An 18,437-nucleotide genomic window follows, 5' to 3' on the forward strand; every position below is an offset into this window, starting at 1 on the left:
AATGATAAGCGACGGCCTTCCACATCAGCGTTATGATTTTTTTTAAATATTATTTTTCACCAACTGTGAGACCCCGGCTGAAAGTGCATATTTGACAATAGCCAACTTGTCATCAACCAGTCTGTATGATTCTGTACCTGCAGGTGTTACAGCATTTCCACTATGTGTGTGTGTGTGTGTGTGTCTCAATGGGGGATCAACCTTCTTTATTTATAGCACACTACTTTGATATACCTGTTTGGTGAGTTCAGTTGAGAGAGGCATCTGACAAAAGGGAAGTGTATCAGAGTGCGAGTGCAGATTGCTTGTTGCTTCTTGCTGTCAAGGTAAGACACTTATTATATGCAAGTGAACGAAATACCTGATTTATGAAATATCTTTTGTATTAAAAAATGATATAATAATGTTTTTTTAATAATAGCTAATTACCTAATTGCAAAAGCTTGCTACAGAAAATGCTGTGTATGATTAGGGGTTCCAGAGATTTTAAGTGATTGAAGTGACTGCTGTTTCATACTTTTTGACACTGATGCTTTTTATAGTTATAGTAATGGTATGCTGATATATTATGTATTATATCAGTTGTTAACAAGACAATTTAATTAAGACAACTGCATTTTTATTTTCACTGTGTGATTAACATGTCTAGAATTCCAGCATCTTCTAAAATGAATATTATAACGTGATAGCAGCTTAATGATAATGCAGGTTTTATATGAAGACAATCTGTCTTTTTTAACTGCCTGTTTGACGTCGCTACCACATGTACAGTCATTTGTATCCCAGTCTTGTTGAACGTGTTTGGTGAGTCAGCTTCACAGAGGAAAATATGATCGTGAGACATCTGTCCAGTCTGCTGTTAGCAAGCCGAGGGGTCAAAAATCCAAATGCCTCTCAAACAAACATGTCACTGAATTTCACCTCTTTCTAATCTCCCTGCCAACTGTCACTGCAGTTCTCTCAGAGGACAGGAAGTGATGCTTCGCTGGGTCTTGCTTGCTTTGTTGTTTGGCATCTGTGCTGGTGCCGGAGAACCTAAAAAAAAGAAAGTGAAGCCTCAGTCCCTGTCAAGAGGTGGGTGACGCTCCTTTATTCAAGCATGCACAACTGCAGACTTGTTAGCAAACAAAATTCACAGCTGTCAGATTGATTTTGCTTGAGGAGGGACTCAGTTAATATAATGAAGCCACAGAGCAGCGTTTCTTTTTTCCCCTGCAGGATGGGGGGATAACATTAGCTGGGTGAAAAGTTATGAAGAAGGCCTGGCAAAGATGGCGAGTAGGTAAGACTGTGCACCTTGATAACAATCCTGAATGTTTCTTTATTCTGTTTGGATGTGAGAATAGAATTTAAATAGGAAACTACAGGTCACATCCTTTAATTCCTTGTTATAACTGCAGCTTCAAGGCTGGGGTCTAACAGATGGCGTGCATATGAATTACTATCACCCCGCAGAGAGGGCACAGAGCAGGGAGATATCACGTACAGCTACTGAAAATACTGCTGTCTAATTATGGATACATTTGAAGATTCATTGACAGATTTCTGAGCAACGTGAAAAGAAAAACATATGTTTCATGCATTTGTAAATAGCATACTATTCATATGCATTCTGTGTGCTGGGATGATCAGCTGGGTTATATTTTCATCCTAATTATCCCACTCATACGTCCATGAGGATGATCAGGTGGTTAAAACACAGCATAATGCAGAGCTGCGTCTGCGGAACACAGCTCCATTTCTGTCCCATAAAAGCAACTTATTATTCTTGTTTGATCATTATTCTTCAACATACACTGACTTCTCAGGGATTATATTGTGCAATACAGTATTCACACCTAACATTGTACATATTGTGCTGAGGAATGTGTTTACTTGTTTCTCTGTGGTTTTGTTCTCACAGTCAGAAGCCCCTGATGGTCATCCATCATCGAGACGAATGCCCGTACAGTCAAGGTACTGCAGTGACTCTGCTCTGTTAAAGATTTTGAATGTAAACGTACATCCTGCTCCTCTTACACATACCTGGGCTGGGTTTCATAAAGAACGACGTGCGTACATTCCTCAATACCTGCCAAGCAGGAAATGAAATAGTTAAGAATCATATTCATAAATCACCCAGCTGGTTTCCTGAAAGTAAACTCACCAGCATTTCCTAACACATAAACAATAGATTGACCACCTACAGGGCAAAGACTTTTAGACTTTTGCCAGGTTTCAGTTATATTTTACACTCTTTACCTCTGAATGCCTGAACACACTGATCATTACTCAGCCTGGTTTACAGCTCAGCCAAACTATTTGAAGGAGATTTCAATCATTTAGCTTATTATATTGAGTAATCTGACAGGAAAACTAGACAGGGTTATTCTGTTGGTCTCACTTTTAAAACTCGTTCCTAACTTGCCCAGCCTCCCTCTGTGTCTGTTCTTTCCAATGTTAAGTGTTATAATGAAACTAAACAGAATTATTTCAACAGCACTGAAGAAGGCCTTTGCTGCTCAAAAGTCCGTTCAGAAAATGGCCAAAGAGGATTTCATCATGCTCAATGTGGTGGTAATTATAGATCTGTCTGTTTTCCACTGTAATACAGTAACCTATGTGAAATATGGAGACAGAAATTACACTCAAGGATAGAATAGAGTCCAGGTTGGTACACTTTATTTGTTCTAGTAACAGACAAACTTCTGAACATGATTTTATTCACAGGAAGAGACTATGGACCCGAACATGGCACCTGATGGCTACTATGTTCCTAGAATACTCTTTGTTGGTAAATATTGACATAATGAATCATTTAAAATGCTGTTAGTCAGGTGAAAATATTTATTTCCTCTGTAATCCTCTAAGTTTCAACCAGACTTGTTCAAATGGTAAAACTTACATCCTGCTTTCTCCTGTTTAAACTTTCTTTCTTTCCTCTTTCATCCGGTGTGCTCAACCTAAACAAGAGTAAACGTCAAAGTATGTTTTGGCTCAAAACTCAAAAACCTCACGGTAACATTCATGTCCTTTTAGCAGAGTAGGGATTCAGGCGTAATCGATGGCACAGATCTGGTGCTGATGAGAGGGAAAGGAACAAAGACTCAGCAGTTATATATTCTTAATGATGGTGTAGGCGCTGGGGAAACTAGGACTGGATATTCTGTTTTAGCTCAGTCCTTAATAGCCTCTCTTTCACCACATGATTTTTCACTGTGATTGACATCTGTTGACGTCTGTTTCTCCACTGCTCGCTCTCCCACTTTCACTACTTTTGCTGTGAGTTGCTTACAGACAGTTGCAGAAACACAGGTAGTTCATCTCTCCTCAGCTGACTGTGTGTGTGTGACATGTCTTTCTGCAGATCCGTCTAAGACTGTGCGCAGGGACATTGCAGGAAAGTACAGCAACCGCCTCTACACCTACGAGCCCAGTGACATGACATATTGTGAGTGACCATGATGACAGTTTTGGGCGGAGGAGAGAGGAAGGTGTGCTACACACCTTACCTGTTCATAGTGTGAAGACAGGCTGAACCTCTGCGGGTTTTTAACCATCATCCTCCTCCCTCAGCGTTTGACAGAAATGACAAACTTCATTTATGAGATGGGTCTGACAGAGAGAAGGTGGACTTTATATGGATGGGGCTTTTACAGGGTTTCAGCAGGAGGGCAGAGGCAGCCGCAGTGCTCTAACTACTTCTAGAAATACTTTGTGATTTTCAACACATCCATGTGTGCAAGTTTAAGTTACAAAAAAGAAGCAGGTTGTTTTAAGGCAGAGATAACATTCATTAACAAGAAGTCACAACATCACTTAAAAACAACATTGGTCCAGTTCCATAGACCAAAAAAAGTGCCAATCTGTGTCCATAAATAACAAGTTCTTTCACCTATGTTTGACTTTTAAATGAAAAATTTTCTGTGTTTGCCTGCAGAACTGTTCAGTTTGAGAGTAACTGCAGGTTCAAATCTGGTTATTAACTAATAAGAGCACCTATCCATACAATGTACAGTAACAGTGCATCAAAATCTGATTGTAGTTGTTCCATTATGGAAAGAGAACTGTGGTACTTATTTGTATTTGTCCTTTCTTTTTCAACAGTGGCCAAAAACATGAAGAAAGCCAAAGCTCTGCTGCATGTTGAACTCTAGCACAGTTCAATCTGACGTCACATCTCTCTGCATCTTCCAGTCATGCTGGGCTGCCCGCTCAGTGGTCAGCACTGAATGTTTACATGCTGCTCAGGGCTCAATAAACCCAAAATAAATCACCAGAGAGTCAAGTGTCCATTCTTTTTTTTAACACTAGCAACTGTGGAAATATCTTTTGGATGCTGAAGGTTGCACAACCTTTGGATCTTTAGTTCTTCATTTCAACTACTTTATAATTGAAAAATAAAAAAGCAAACATCATATTTAATACAATAAACCCATTTAATAGCAGAGGATACGCTTGAAAGTGAGTGTGACCTCAGATCATTTGGATGCAGGTTTCCAAAAGAATTCAATGGACTTAGAAATTAAATCAAACTAAAAATTCTGTGTTGAAATGAGGTGTTTTATGTGATAAAGGCAGGGAAAGAATTGAATCTCAATGGTCAGTAACTGGAATGAGTAGCATCTCTCAGAAAGTGGGATGTTTATGCCACTAGGTGGCAGTATAAGATAGATGCCCAAAGTCATATGTGGTCCATTAGTATTCCAATGAAATCCAATTTATACTAAATATTCTGCATGTAACTTGGGAGATTGTATGTATTTGATTTTGTCAGTTATATAAACGGAATCATATTCAGGGCATGAGCAACGGTAATATTCAGCATGTAATTACATACTCCACCCATTCACTCCACATTAATTGCTTTATATAGACAGTATAATTGCACTCTGATTATACATGTATACAGAGGCTCTTTTATTTTATAAATCTACTTATTACCTGAGTCATAGTGGACAGATCTGCAGCATCTCTGTTGCTCTTGTTAAATGTTCCTCCCTGACAACTGCAAAAATACCATTTGTAAACAACTCGGGCCGAAAGAGAACGGAACCGTGCTGCGTTTCCACAAATAGCACAGACGCACTTTTCTGCTGTCATAGTTTGGATTAATGAGCTGTTTTTAATTGTTATGGCTCCACTGTGGTGAGCGTTCTCATGCCTTCACCTTTCTGCATGTCTCCTTTCTGCAGACATGTATCAGCAGAAGTCAGTGTTTTGCGAGCTTGTAACAGTATCAACACACACTCAAAGCCCTATTAAAACTAATTAGATGCATCCTGAAAACCCATTTATTTAGCATTTCTTTGAATTCAGGAAAAACAAGAAAACAGAGAGACACTGTAAATAGGTCAGTGAGTTTCTCTCCACAGTATTATTTTTCTTTAACATCTACTGGAGAAACTGATCATTGAGAAATGATTAAATTATTCACATTTCGGTTGCATTTTTTCTACTTTTATAGAGTCAGCACTGACATCTGAAGCAATTGTGTGCCTGCTTTTCTCCCATGTTTTTCAGTTATCTGTCTTTCATCTGGACCCTAGGTGATTCTTCAGAGACTCTTGAGATTTTCAACTACATCTCTCCCTCGTTTTTTTTTTTTTTTTTTTTCTGAAGAAATGGTTTTCATAGTCTTACACTCCTGGGTTTATAACAAATGTGTTTGCTTCTCAGAATTTCTTACGTCCTGGGCCTGACAATTCCCTGTCTGGCTCATTGTGCTCAATTCAACTTCCAAAATCCTTTCCAACATTTTAAGCCTCCAGAACATCGTCATACAGCTTCAGGAATGTGAAGTATCTCTAGCAGGACTTGACAGACGTGGAAAAAAAGAAGGGAAATGTATTTACAGATAAATACAGAGACAGTTGTTCTTAATTAGAGATGAAAATTAACTAGTGGCTATATCATATACATGCACACACACACTCTGTGAACATGTGCCTGTAAAACAGTAGGAGAAAATTTGAATGCCTAGGATGTGCTTTTGTGTGTGTGCTTTTATTTTATTTTAATTGAGTGAATATATTAAAGGACATTTGACACAGTACTAACACACAAATCGTACAGTATGCAGCATCAGCACCACCTGTACAAATGACTGAATCAGCAAATAAACATGTGCATCTGTGGTGGTTATTAGTGTAATTAGTGCTTAACTGTTTATAATGCATTCAAGGAAGTCAGAACAATCTGAAATCTCTACATACTTCAGCCCTCAGTGTACTGTCATTACTGAGTGAAGCTTTCACTGTGACATGTTTTATTATAAATCATTATTTGTGTCACAGTTTTTATAGGTCTTCATCGTACTGTATCCTGGAGTCAAGACGAAGGTGGGGAGGCATCTTACTGTGCTCCCCACGCTGAGAACAGACTGTATTTCATGATAAAAGAAAGCTCAGTAAACCCTCACTTTTGTTGCACGTGTGGTGAAGTGGTAATAAAACTTTAGAATCTTAGAAAGAGTTTAAAGTATTAAAACTAAAACACTGGTCTTAAAGCAACTGTGTGTAACTTCTGCTGAGCAGCAGCAACAACAGCGGCCCCTGCAGCCACAAGAGGTAACTACAGGACGCCAGTGCATTAAATCCTTTTGGCCTCTGAGTACACGCAGTTACACCTCATGTACATAAACCCAAGTTACATGGTGCAAGAACCAGGTGTTCAGAGTGTGGACAGGGAACAACAGAGGCACCATTTTCCCTTTTACGAGTCAGTGTGAGCAGTGATTTTGAAGCTGTTATTTTAAGGTAAAATAGGTAATAAGGTAAACATTGAGTCATTAAACTGATGCTGATGAAGGGTCATTTGCATCAGTATTGTTTGTCATGATTTACTTCAGCCTTATTAAGATAAATCTGATGTAAACAAACTTTTACTTCCAGACTTTTTGAGAGCTCTCCTCAAGCTGGAGCCTGAAGCTAAAGCCTGCTCTGTCTGAAATTAGCACGTTACATCTTGTTTGTTCAACTGGCACAAAAACTGCAGTGATGAATGAATGTAGACGCAAGACATTCTAAAAACAAAGCCGGGAACCTTCCATATACAGAGAAACTGTTACTGATCATGGTCTCAAACACACACACACACACTCAGGTCCAAAGATCTTCAGTTTGACTTTGGCAGTGGGGCCGTCAGTGACAAGGGCACTGAGCTATTAGTCCTCGTTTGCACACTGCTTGGACAATTTAGCTATTCAAATAGAACCCGCTTACTGGGAAACAGCTCCTTAATGAAGAGATGGCCAGGTAATATGCCATAAATCTATTCTTTTATTCCTTCCCACACACTCATAAATACACACTGCCTGTATGCATACAGAACCATTATGTACACCTACGCATATGCACTCTTAAACGCATACTTAAACGCACAGCACACACACACTCCTCACACACAAGGGCAGAATGATATTATAATGAGTTCTGGGGGAAAGTGAGAGCAATTTTGGCCACGTAAATCAAAAAGGTCAAAATGCAAATGTCAGCTTTTCCTGCTTCCTTTTTAATTATTCTGTCAGGTTCAAAGAGTCGTCATCAGAAAGGAGCTGTTCTGACAAAGGAAGGCCTGAGCTCCCAGATAAGCTCAATCAGCGTCTCCTCTTGACACTTTCTTCTCTATACTTAGCCTATCTGCACTCCTCTCACACACACAGCGACACTTAGCTTTACCTCAAAGTAAATTACAATGTATCACTACGACCGCGGTGCCACAGAGATGGCTTGGCAATTACCAGCCGACTGCTGATGTTGAGTCAATTAATTTCCGCTGTGGGGTGTCATCTTGTTAGCTGATTTTGAAAACTCAGTCAATGCAAGATTAAAGTCCTAGTATTGTTGGTTGTGATCCTATGGGAGTCAGTGACTAACAAATAACTAAAGTACAATCCACAGAGAAAAACCTAATGAAAATAAAATTAAAAAACAAAGAGAAAGAAAATGTTTATGTTTATTTTTCTAACGTACTGTATAAATGTGACATTGAAGCCACTGGGATTCTACACTAGTTTTCCCTCACCTCATGAATTATCTTAACATGGAAACCTCTCTTTTTTGTGTCATTCTAAAATATTTCAAAAATCATAATTGATAAAAGTTTAACTACCTTTTTACTAAAGGAAAAAAGTATTTTCAGCTGCTGAACAATGCTGTTTTATGTTGATTGAAGGCCTGAATCTGCTGCAGTCTGTCCCACTGCAGCTCATTATGTGCCTCGCTCTCACTTTGTGACAGGCTACATTATTTGGCATTCATTCTCCATGCATTTTTGTATTTTATTAAATAGAGCTATTTTTTTATCACCACACTTTCAGACAAGAGCTGCAGGCAACAACTTTCTGGGAAGTTTTTCATCACTGTACCTGTCAGAGGGGTTTTTGTGAGCAGGTCTCAGCTCTGTATCCATGTAAAGATGGTTCAGCACATACAGAACAGTGACTGTGTAACTGTGTTGTTTAATGGCCTTGTGTTTGCCATCTTCATCCAGGTGTCAGTCAATTAGGCAGTGCTTATGTTCTTACATGTTCAACATGTTAACCCTCAGTCCACCCGCTGATTTAACTCTACGGTTTGTAATCACACCTCTACTTAAAGACTGTCCGCATTTGTCTCTTTGCCTTGGATTCAATGACACACACACACACACACACACACACACTGTTTCTCTCACGCAGTCAGAGACACAAGGTCACAGAGGTACTCTAGCCAGTGAATAACAGGAGGCTAGAGCCGGGCCGAGGTGGAGACTGGTCTTGCCATGTGATTTGCCACATACATCAACTCTGTTGAGCAGAAAATTGAAATGGAAATGTGGGCCTTGAAAGAGTGCGGCTCCCATTTACCCCTGGACCAGAGCTAATGATTTGTCATTTCTCTCAGGGGCACAAGCTGCTGCCCTCGCTCTCACACTCGCACTGCAGCACGGGGCCGGGACGCTTCACCATCCTCTGCTGTATGTACACATGTTTCAGGCTAGTTTCATCTCCACATTTCTGCTCTATGTTTCTCCTGTTTAACTCTGACTCTAGCATGAGCAGGTTGTTTACAGTCATGCTCTGGTTTTCTATCACTGCAGTCTTCCATACTCCAGTGAAATTTGTGAATGCTTTAAATTCATATATTTAGCAAAAACGTTCATAGGGGTGAGGTATGAATACTACTGATACCAAGTCTTGTTTGAGTCCAGAGAACCAATAGGATTACTGCCCAAAAAACAGATTATATCACTTTCTGGCAACAGACTCTTTTAGACGTTTTCCTGCTTCAAACCAGCATTAAATAAAGTCGACAACAATGGCCTAGTCAAACTTTAAAACCGTACTATTACCCCACCTCTGAACAGCGAACAGTGCACAGATGGTGGGACCACCAGAGTCCAGTACAAACAAGAATGATAGGATGCAGAACGAACATCATCTGAAAGACCGATCATCTAATCACAGACCAGTGTATGAAGCTACTGAGACATTTCACATGTATACTTCACTCAGAGAGTACTTGAAGTACAGAACATGGCTGCTGGCTATGCTGAGGAAATGATGTGAAATCTAATGTGAAGTGTAGTGCTTGTATTCTAATAGATGTGATGATATTAATGTTTGTGTAAACATCTGCGCAGCTGTTAAGACTCAGCAGATGGGTTCTGAATTATTGAGGAGCAGAGACATGCTTTGGTCGGGGCTGCGTTCGCCCGTCATGACAGTTTGAATCTGCTTTTTCATGAGCTTTCATCACGTCAATGGAGTTACGAGCACGGGGGGCTTACTGTTTAAAGCAAAGCTTGATGTGTGATTTATTATTGATCTGATGGCAGGATCTGCTGGGATACTAAACAGATACACACACACACACACACTGCGTTTGGAAAGTATTCTCTATCGACTGGAAGCCCTCCATGATTTTACATCTACTGTTCAAAATTCCAGACTTTTCTTAGAACTTAAGTTATTGACTGAATTTGAGGATTGCTTAAAGGTTAGTGCTCCACATGCCTTTGTGTGATAGTTGGCTCTGTGAGTTTTTACACATTATTAAAACATGAACTGTACAAATGTTCCTCTCAGATGAATAAACAATTAGTATTATGAAACTATTTGTAATCGCGTCTAAGTTTTCCTCCTTTTCCACTTTAACAAAGAGTGAAAGGAACAGGACTTAAAGTGATCCTTGTGGGTACTGTAAACACACACACTCACACACACACAGAAAACTTGATGACCTGACTTGACTCTCCATGTGAGCTGGAGATTAAAACCGGCAGTAAAATGCATGAGACGCTTCCGTCGGACTAATCCAGCCTCACCTTGAGTCTGATTGACACCAAACACGCTTTGCAATTTGTGTCTGCTGAAATGTTCCTCTCAGCGAGCAAAGCAAGCAACTTCACTGAACATGGACTATGACAACTACTAGAAATATATTCAGAATACATATTTCAAAGTGTTTCAGGACGAACGCTTGTGTTATTGATCAAAAAAATGATTTGCTCAAACAGGTAAGATCCTGCTCAAAAGACGATGTATGGTGTGTATGATTACTGCTGTATTATACTCATATTACTTTTATGACTGTTACATACGTACCACAGTGTTGTAGCATCATTTGATGAGCTTCTCACACTGCTGCTGTGTGTTATTGATCGTTCTGTTCTGCATGCATGAAGACGACCTGTGGTGGAAAGTCAAGAAATGCAGTTAAATACAGTTTAGATGTAGTTATACTGAACTGGAGTGTTTCCATGTGATGCTGCATGTATTTATATAGTATATCTACATAGTAAATACTCTGCTATTTACTCCACTACATTTCTTTGACAGCTACAGTTTGTAGTTACTTATCAGATGATTTTTCAACATGCACACACTTCTCATTACTTCTGAGCCAAAGAGGTCAAACTCATATTAGAGATCAGAACTAATTAGAAATTATTTCTAAAAATCTGTATCAGCCTGACAAATACAGAACAAATACTTTCACTTTGATACTTTCAGTACATTTTGCAGATACTACTTCTACTAAGTAAAATTTTGAATGTAAGACTGTAACTGGTGATGAAGTATTTTGGATATTTGAAGTACTTTCGAGAGAGATGCATTCATTGTGTCCTGTTACTGTGAAAACACTCGAGGTAACGCAGCCTGAGAGCATTAAGATGATGATGGCTCATCTGTTTTTACCTTTACACTGAGAAAGTTTGACCACAATTTTTCTTTCTTCATTCAAATATGTGGACAACAGCCACCCAGTGTTGGAGTTGTTTTGACATCCATTCCTTAAATCATCGTTTCACAGACAGACAGAGACAGAAACACTCAGACCTTGATAAGAAAGAATCCCAGCCATGTGCAAAAGTAAACTAAGAACTCTTTTATTCTTTTTTGTTCATCTTATATATCTATCTTTAGCTGTTTTATTTTTATTTTTTTCTACACGAGTCCTTTAAAAGTTTGTCATCATGCTAGGTGCAGCTTCAGTGTTGGTAATACATGCAAGGTCGTGGTTTTTGTCGGTGGAGGTTTTCACACATCGGACGACTGGGGAGAGGGGGAGAATGGGAGAGGGGGAGGGAGGAGGGGGAGGCGGTGCCTCGGATAAACCCAGAGTGGACAAACGCTGAGCGCCTCCGGAGTCACCGAACAGAACCAAACATAACAAAGAAATCAGAAACCCACGACAGACACAGCTGCGGGGGGGTTCAGGAGGGGGGGGGGGGGCACTGACCATCATCATTGAGGATTCACAAAGGGTTAAGCAGAAGCAGTTCAGTTCTTGCTGTGATAGTTGCCATCCGATCCATAAACGGGGACGGTTTTTTATCATGACATCATCAGTTGACATCTTTAGTGCAGTCAAAAGAAAAAACAAAAGTCTAGAAGCAGGCAGTCTTTAGGAGGGGAAATATATATATTATATAAAACCTCAGACAGCTTTGTGGAGAGATAACAGGAAAAAAAACTAAAACAAAGACAGGAGGAGTTAAAGGGGGGGAGGGAAACTTCATTCAGACTCCTGTTTGTGATGGGCTGACATTAAAGGAGACATCAGGAGTATTGCTTGTGACTTTGGTCTGGGTCTTTGTCAGGGGGCGCTGGTTCCCACTGCTCTCAAGGGTTTCACCTTCAAGTCAACTTCTCCCTTTTTCTTCTGCTCTAACACTGACTCATAAAACAACCAAATATAAGTGAAAAAGGTACATATATGACATCACGCATGCCAGCTGGTGGATGCCACTTTTAGCTGAGGCACCTTACAATGCATATATTGTTTTTTTTATTTTCTAAACACGGTGGCTACATTTGGGATGAAGCCCGTAATAACCCCGGCAGTTTTAGTGCCATGCTTCATGGTGCCCAGTGAGTCACACAGAACCACTAATACTTAGTTAGGAACATTAACATCTGCAGTTTCCCCACATCAGGGAAAGATCTAAAACAGTTTAAGAGTGGGGGGGTGAGCTGATTGTACAGTTGGGAATAGTCATTTCTGTTGTTCCTTATATACACAAAACTACTATACTGCAGCAATAATGATCGCAGGTCACAATACACACGTGGCCACTGACAGCAACGGATGCACTAAAGAAGCCTGACAATTCAATTTCCCCCATGTTGAATTGAATACATTGTTTTTGTACAAATCAAAAAGGACATTGTTCAGTGGATATACAAAAACCAAAACAGTAAAATCTTTGTAAGGAAAACAGTGGGACAGAAACACACATGGACATCATCATCTTTGGTGAAGATTCCACAGAGTATGCTTAAAGATGCCTGAGCACACACATAGATTGCACACACACACACACACACACACACACACACACACACACACACACACATTTCCTACAGCTCGGAAAAGGAATCCACTGCAGTTACTTGTGAATTTGTCCTCATTCACACGTTTAAAACACGAGGACATTTATGCAGTCAGGGTGTACAGGTGTCAAACCAAATCACAGAGGTTTACTTGAACTACGCCGCTAATGTGTTTCTGAAGTAGAAGAGAGGACAAGAATGACATCACGTTGTGATACATTTGGTTGTAACCTACAGGACTTTTTCGTCTGATCATACAGGAACTGCATGGTACTGCACTGCTCCTCTACGAGTTTCCAAAGACAGTTAAAGTATGTGGAGGGAGTACAACATGTTTGCATCTCAAACACTCACTACAGACTGGCAGCATGTGGAATCTAGTGAATGTAACTTCATGTACAGCACTGTAAGTGGCACTGCAGTACACAGACCATGCCTGCTATTAACAACTGACGGCTCCCTTCCACAAGGTGACATAGTTACAAGATCTGAGAGGTTTGTTTACACTATCACTATTTTCACTGCTGTATGATCCCCTATCCTTAAATGCCCAATATTAGGAAAAAAACAAACCAAACTAAACGGTCCCTGTCCCTCCCCGCAAAACAAACAAGAAGTCACAAGAAATCTAGAAAACAGAGACAAAGATTCAAAGCTGCCTGTGGAGGAAGATGCTGGCATTCATTCAAAATCATTCACTGATGGATGCACGGGGCTCTCCACCGCATGTTTTCTGCTCTGCAGGCCTCCCAGTTCAGTTCCCATGCAAAGCCATGGCTTAGATCAAGAAAAAAAAATAAAAATACAACGTGCAGCACCTCCCAAAGCTTGTCCCAAGACCCAGGCGAGGGAAGGAGTCAACACGACCCCCCAGTGTTCAAGTATGAAATGAGAGTGACATAAAATAACTTACAGAGCATATGCATGAATGAATGAATAAAACACACACACAAAAAAATCAAAGGTTTACTAATCTGCTGCGTCGCCTGGCCTCCACTGTATATTCTTTCCAGTCAGTGAATCAAACAGGGCCACAATACTTTGTAACATTTTTAATACAGGGGCTGACAACATGTAGTCTCATCTAAGCAACGGACCAAGTAACACACATTAATGTTAGAACTATTTTATCTTCTCTTTCTTTTCAGTAATAGATTTACATCCTGAAGATTTATGCATCTTTAAATTAAAGTTTGTCATACTCGTTAATTTTAGCAAGTATATATATATTTTTTAGGTCCATACACATCTGTTTCACTTAACAATGATCCTGTGTTTCTAGGCTACATTTCACCCTAAACTGGCTACAATCACTGATCAAGAAAATAGACAAAACTGTATCATTTCAACTTCCACATGTAAAACATGATTTCTCTGGGAAACATAAACGAAAACCAATGGATTCCAGTTTTAAAACAGAAAACAAGTCGATGAAAAAAACAACCATCCGTCAGAAATCAGAATAAAAGGAGAAGACATGGTGAGGCTGAGGTCCTCTGAGGAATGAGAATGATGAGCTAAGGATGGTTTGTGAAACTACGCACGTTTATTTCCACAAGTACAAAGTGCACGTGCGCGCCGACACATGGGACGGAGGTAAGTGTCTTGTGTGGGCTGGCTGTTAATGAGGGCGTCTCTTGCCTTCAGGCCTGGGTCAGGGGGGAAGGAGTGGGGGTTTTTTTAGGAATCCCTTGGTCCCTTGACTCCCTCAGGAGCTGAGGGTGAACTGGTCTTGCTCAATGGGCTTTTTGACCCAGGCCCCCAGGCCGGCCTTGTGGAAGGCCTTGATGAGCGCCTGCTTAGCAGAGTGGTACTCTGTGGCTGCCTGCTTGGCTTCATGGTAGGAGCTGGGCTTGAGCACCTTGATCCGCAAGATGGATGACAGCTGAAAGACAAAGAGACAATAAGATTAACGAGCCATTATTTCAAGATAAAGGAGTTTGGTTGAAGCCAGTTTAAGCTCGTCTCTCTCTGCGTGTTTCAGTTCAACCGTAACATGATCAGAAAGACTGATTCTCCTCATTAATTCAAACCCACAGTGTCAATAGTTGGTGTTTCAGTTCATAGTTGACCAGTCAGATCTCTGCAGGTGGTCTGGGAGCCAATCATCCTGCAGCTACTGGAATTCAGTGAACTGTTTGACCAGCTACAGTCTCTCGGTGAAGTACTCCAGCTGTTTTTCCTCAATCCAACTTTTCAAGGGAGTACAATTCCAAACTTCAGGTTTGCTCCCGGATGCTTAATGTGACATGGATCATATCTGTTATAATCTCACACACGCTTGATTCAACTAAACCCTAATGGATGACGAAGCAGTAAAACGTGGCAGAAACAGAGACACAAAAAGCAGCCCACAGGGCTGGGTCAACGACATGAGGGTGTGGAGGGAAATGCTTCAAAACGACTGAGCGCAGTTTGTTTACCTTGGAGTGTAGGCGCACCCAGCGGCTGTAGAGGGCGTGCTTGCAAAGACGTGAAGCGCGACCCATGTCGTCCTTGCCCGTGGTTGCGTTGATCACCTCTAGGGCCTGGTCGCCCACTGTCCAGTTCACACTGAAGTTTGGTGCCTTGCCTGGTTGCCTGGCCTCTGCATTACTTATACCTGAAATCAGAAACACCTGGAGTCAAGAGTGAAGAATACACCAGGACAAACATGTAAATACTGATTTAAACACTGTCCTTTATCAGCACTGTTCACCTTCTCAAAACATTTAAACACTGAAAGCTTGAAGACATTTTTAGACAGAGGAGAAACCGGCATAATGAAATGATTATCTTCTTTTCTCTTCCTCCAAAAATTACTGTGGGAGACACACAGCAACTAAACCTGCTGCTACCCCACTGCATGGATGTATTGAACAATGGATGAGGTATCCAGACATGGAAGCCTATTCCTTCAGATGACAGCTGCTCCCACAGCTCCAGCATCTTGAAACAGTATTTTCTTCATTCCTGCCTTTTTGCTCAGCGGAGACAAACACCACCATCCACCCAGGAGGACGGAGCTTGCTGCTCTTCCGGCGCATTATGGGACTTTGGCCTCTACTGTGTCTCAAGCATAAGTGGGAGATATATGGATGCCATAAATCCCTGTGTCTTGCTCTGTGTGTGTGTGTGTGTGTGTGTCTATTAAGCTCCTTGGTTCCATTTGGCAGCACTCGTGGCAGAAGATGATTTAAAGGGGATGAAATCCTCAGTGCTCCAACACCACAGCCCTTCACCGCTAAAAACTCTCTAAAGCGGAAAAGGTTAATAACCCCCCACTATTATCTCCTTTACCCCCGCCATTTAGAGAGCAACCAGAGAGGATGAGCAGGGGGAGCTGCATGTACATCCAGACTCTGTAATATGACACCTACTGTCATCTCTTAGGATCTAAACAAACAACCACAGTGTCACCTCTGTCTGGTTTTGACTATTGGAAGTAGCAGCTGATGTTTTAGCATGTTTTGTACAGTCTCTGTCACGGATGCTGTCAAAGCTTAGGCTAACACCAGCTGCTCCATCCTGCTCTTCTCTTCTCTGCAACAACTAACTATAGTGTTATGAATGCCAAAACATATCATGCAGCTTTAGCCTCAGCTGTAGCCACTGAAGCATGTCTTTAGACCCCTTTTACAAGATTTTCCTTTTTAAAAAAGTCAACAGAGTTTAGGAGCAAATGTTTGCTGAACTGCCACAGACCAAATCAGCGACTGCTGGTGAGAAACGAGAGCTCTGCTTTTGTCTTCTTCTGTCTGAAATCAGGGACCCGTTGTTTCAATTACTACACAAAATAAGTGTGGTAAATCTGTGTGTACTAATTTGAGCAAAGAAAGTGGACAAATACAATGACTGAGAGCCAAATAAGATTTCAAAAGGATTTGGCAAAACGAACATTTAAATGCTTTTGTTTCACAAAGACTGCTGAACAACCGGAAGACAAAACTGAATGCTATCTAAAAATGGAAAGGAAAAAAAAAAGAAAAAACCTGGAGTCCTGGACTATATGGCCTTTTTAAAAGGTCAAGACTGTGCTGAAAATTTACACAAAATGATAAAGCTATTCAAATTCCCCAAGAGCTAGGTAAATGTCAGCTCAGATCAAACATGAGAAAAGCAATAACTGTCGTCCTGCCGTGGACTGACCAGTGAGGAGGATAAACATGTTTACTGCTCAGGATTACCGTCTTCCTCTGCTATTTAGACAGCTGCAGTTTGATTGGCAAAGATTAACAATCTGATCCCATCCAAGTATGAAAATGTAAATACGATCATTCTATTGCTTCAACTTTTCCAAAGTTAAAATTTCAGCATTTTACAGCAGAAGCCTTATCTGATTCTTCCTCCTCATTTCGCCATCTACTCCAGATCAAAGTGGGCTCTTACCACTGAGTAAAGGCCTGTTGAGAGTGAACTGCTGGGGCAGGTCCTCGATATCTGCGATGCGCTGGTACATGGCCCGGGAGAGGTGGTCGGCGTGGTAAAGGCTGCCGAGGATGATGCTGGAGAAGTAGATTGGCTCTGTGAAGTAGCTCATCAAAGAGCCCTGGATGCCCACCACATTCCACCTGTAGAGGGAAAACACACAGACATGAGATAACCTGGGAGTGGAGCCTTCTCTCGCTGTTTTAAATGCATCTTTGTTTTGATTATTCAAGAGTTACTTTTACCCTACGAACACAGAGAATATAGAGCTTGGTTCAGCTCATCTCACATTTAGAAAATTTCATCAAAAGTGTCCTGGAGACTCCAGGGTTCAAGGTAAGGACTGTGGTTCTGTATGAGCGTACTGTAAATGGGAACGCACATACAACAGCACAAGGACAACATACAAGTATAAAGCCAATGCAATCCTCCTCACACGAGCCTACAGTTGTGTACACTCTGAGGCATCCAATTTCATTTTCTACAAACTTCTGTGTATTTCTACGCTGTGTCATTAGCCATCTCTACCCAGTCATTTTCCCATTGACATGCTCTGTGAAGCACTGCCTGCCCACCTCAATGGGGGAGGGAGTGGGAGTGAGAGAGGGAAGGAGAGTGAGAGTAAAGAGAGAAAAAGCAAAAGTTAGAGAGAGATGGATGACTTAAGGGATAAGGCTGGTGTTATTTTATGGATTTCTTACTGTCAGTAAATTCCATGAAAAGACCAGAACCAACAAGAAGTCTCTCAACGAGTAACTTTCCCCACCCTGCCTGAAGGCCACTCGATCCTTTAAAAACAGGTCACATATACAGTAAATCGCTCCATTCAAAAAAAGGCATTTATTTAATTCTTGTTGGAGTTGTTGATATTAAGAAAAAAAAACTGATCATCACTGACATTTATCCTTTAATGAAGGGTAGAGATTGATACGAACGGGACACCAACAGCGTGATGATGAGCTCTTCTCAGTCTCCCTTTCACTTCAGGCAGACTGTTTGAGAGTGTGTGAAATTACCAACATGGACCCAGAACAATGAGGAAAATGCAAGTATAGGACCCGAGGCGACAGAGAGGTTCTATTGTTTCCATATGCAATATTCTCTGTGTGTCTGTGTGCGAGGAAGTGCGTGATATTGTGTGTCAAACTGAGGGAGGGCAAAATGAAATCCAAATTCATAGCTGCGAGCAGTAAAGCACACACTGAGCACAGTCACACAGCTTTATAATATT

At 40.9% G+C, this 18,437-nt stretch overlaps 2 protein-coding genes across 2 annotated transcripts in view; one reads left to right on the top strand and one right to left on the bottom strand.

Moving 5' to 3' along the window:
- The first annotated feature begins 169 nt into the window (after positions 1–169).
- Positions 170–4,255, top strand: agr1 (anterior gradient 1). The gene is made up of 8 exons (XM_018682269.2): positions 170–326; positions 956–1,074; positions 1,219–1,282; positions 1,904–1,956; positions 2,480–2,556; positions 2,710–2,773; positions 3,347–3,430; positions 4,087–4,255. Exons 2-8 carry the CDS (start codon positions 978–980, stop codon positions 4,134–4,136), a joined length of 489 nt encoding a protein of 162 aa, XP_018537785.1. The 5' UTR covers positions 170–326; positions 956–977; the 3' UTR covers positions 4,137–4,255.
- A 7,081-nt stretch (positions 4,256–11,336) lies between these two features.
- The window catches only part of adarb1b (adenosine deaminase RNA specific B1b), a 90,373-nt gene continuing 83,272 nt past the window's right edge, over positions 11,337–18,437 (bottom strand). Inside the window, exons 10-12 of the mRNA XM_018682271.2 lie at positions 17,168–17,349; positions 15,223–15,401; positions 11,337–14,684 (exon numbers count right to left, since the gene is read on the bottom strand). Coding sequence (XP_018537787.1) covers positions 14,508–14,684; positions 15,223–15,401; positions 17,168–17,349 — 538 coding nt within the window. The 3' untranslated portion in view covers positions 11,337–14,507. The remainder of the gene's footprint in view (positions 14,685–15,222; positions 15,402–17,167; positions 17,350–18,437) is intronic.

Source organism: Lates calcarifer, linkage group LG1 (assembly GCF_001640805.2).
Source record: "Lates calcarifer isolate ASB-BC8 linkage group LG1, TLL_Latcal_v3, whole genome shotgun sequence".
Lineage (NCBI taxonomy): Eukaryota > Metazoa > Chordata > Actinopteri > Centropomidae > Lates > Lates calcarifer.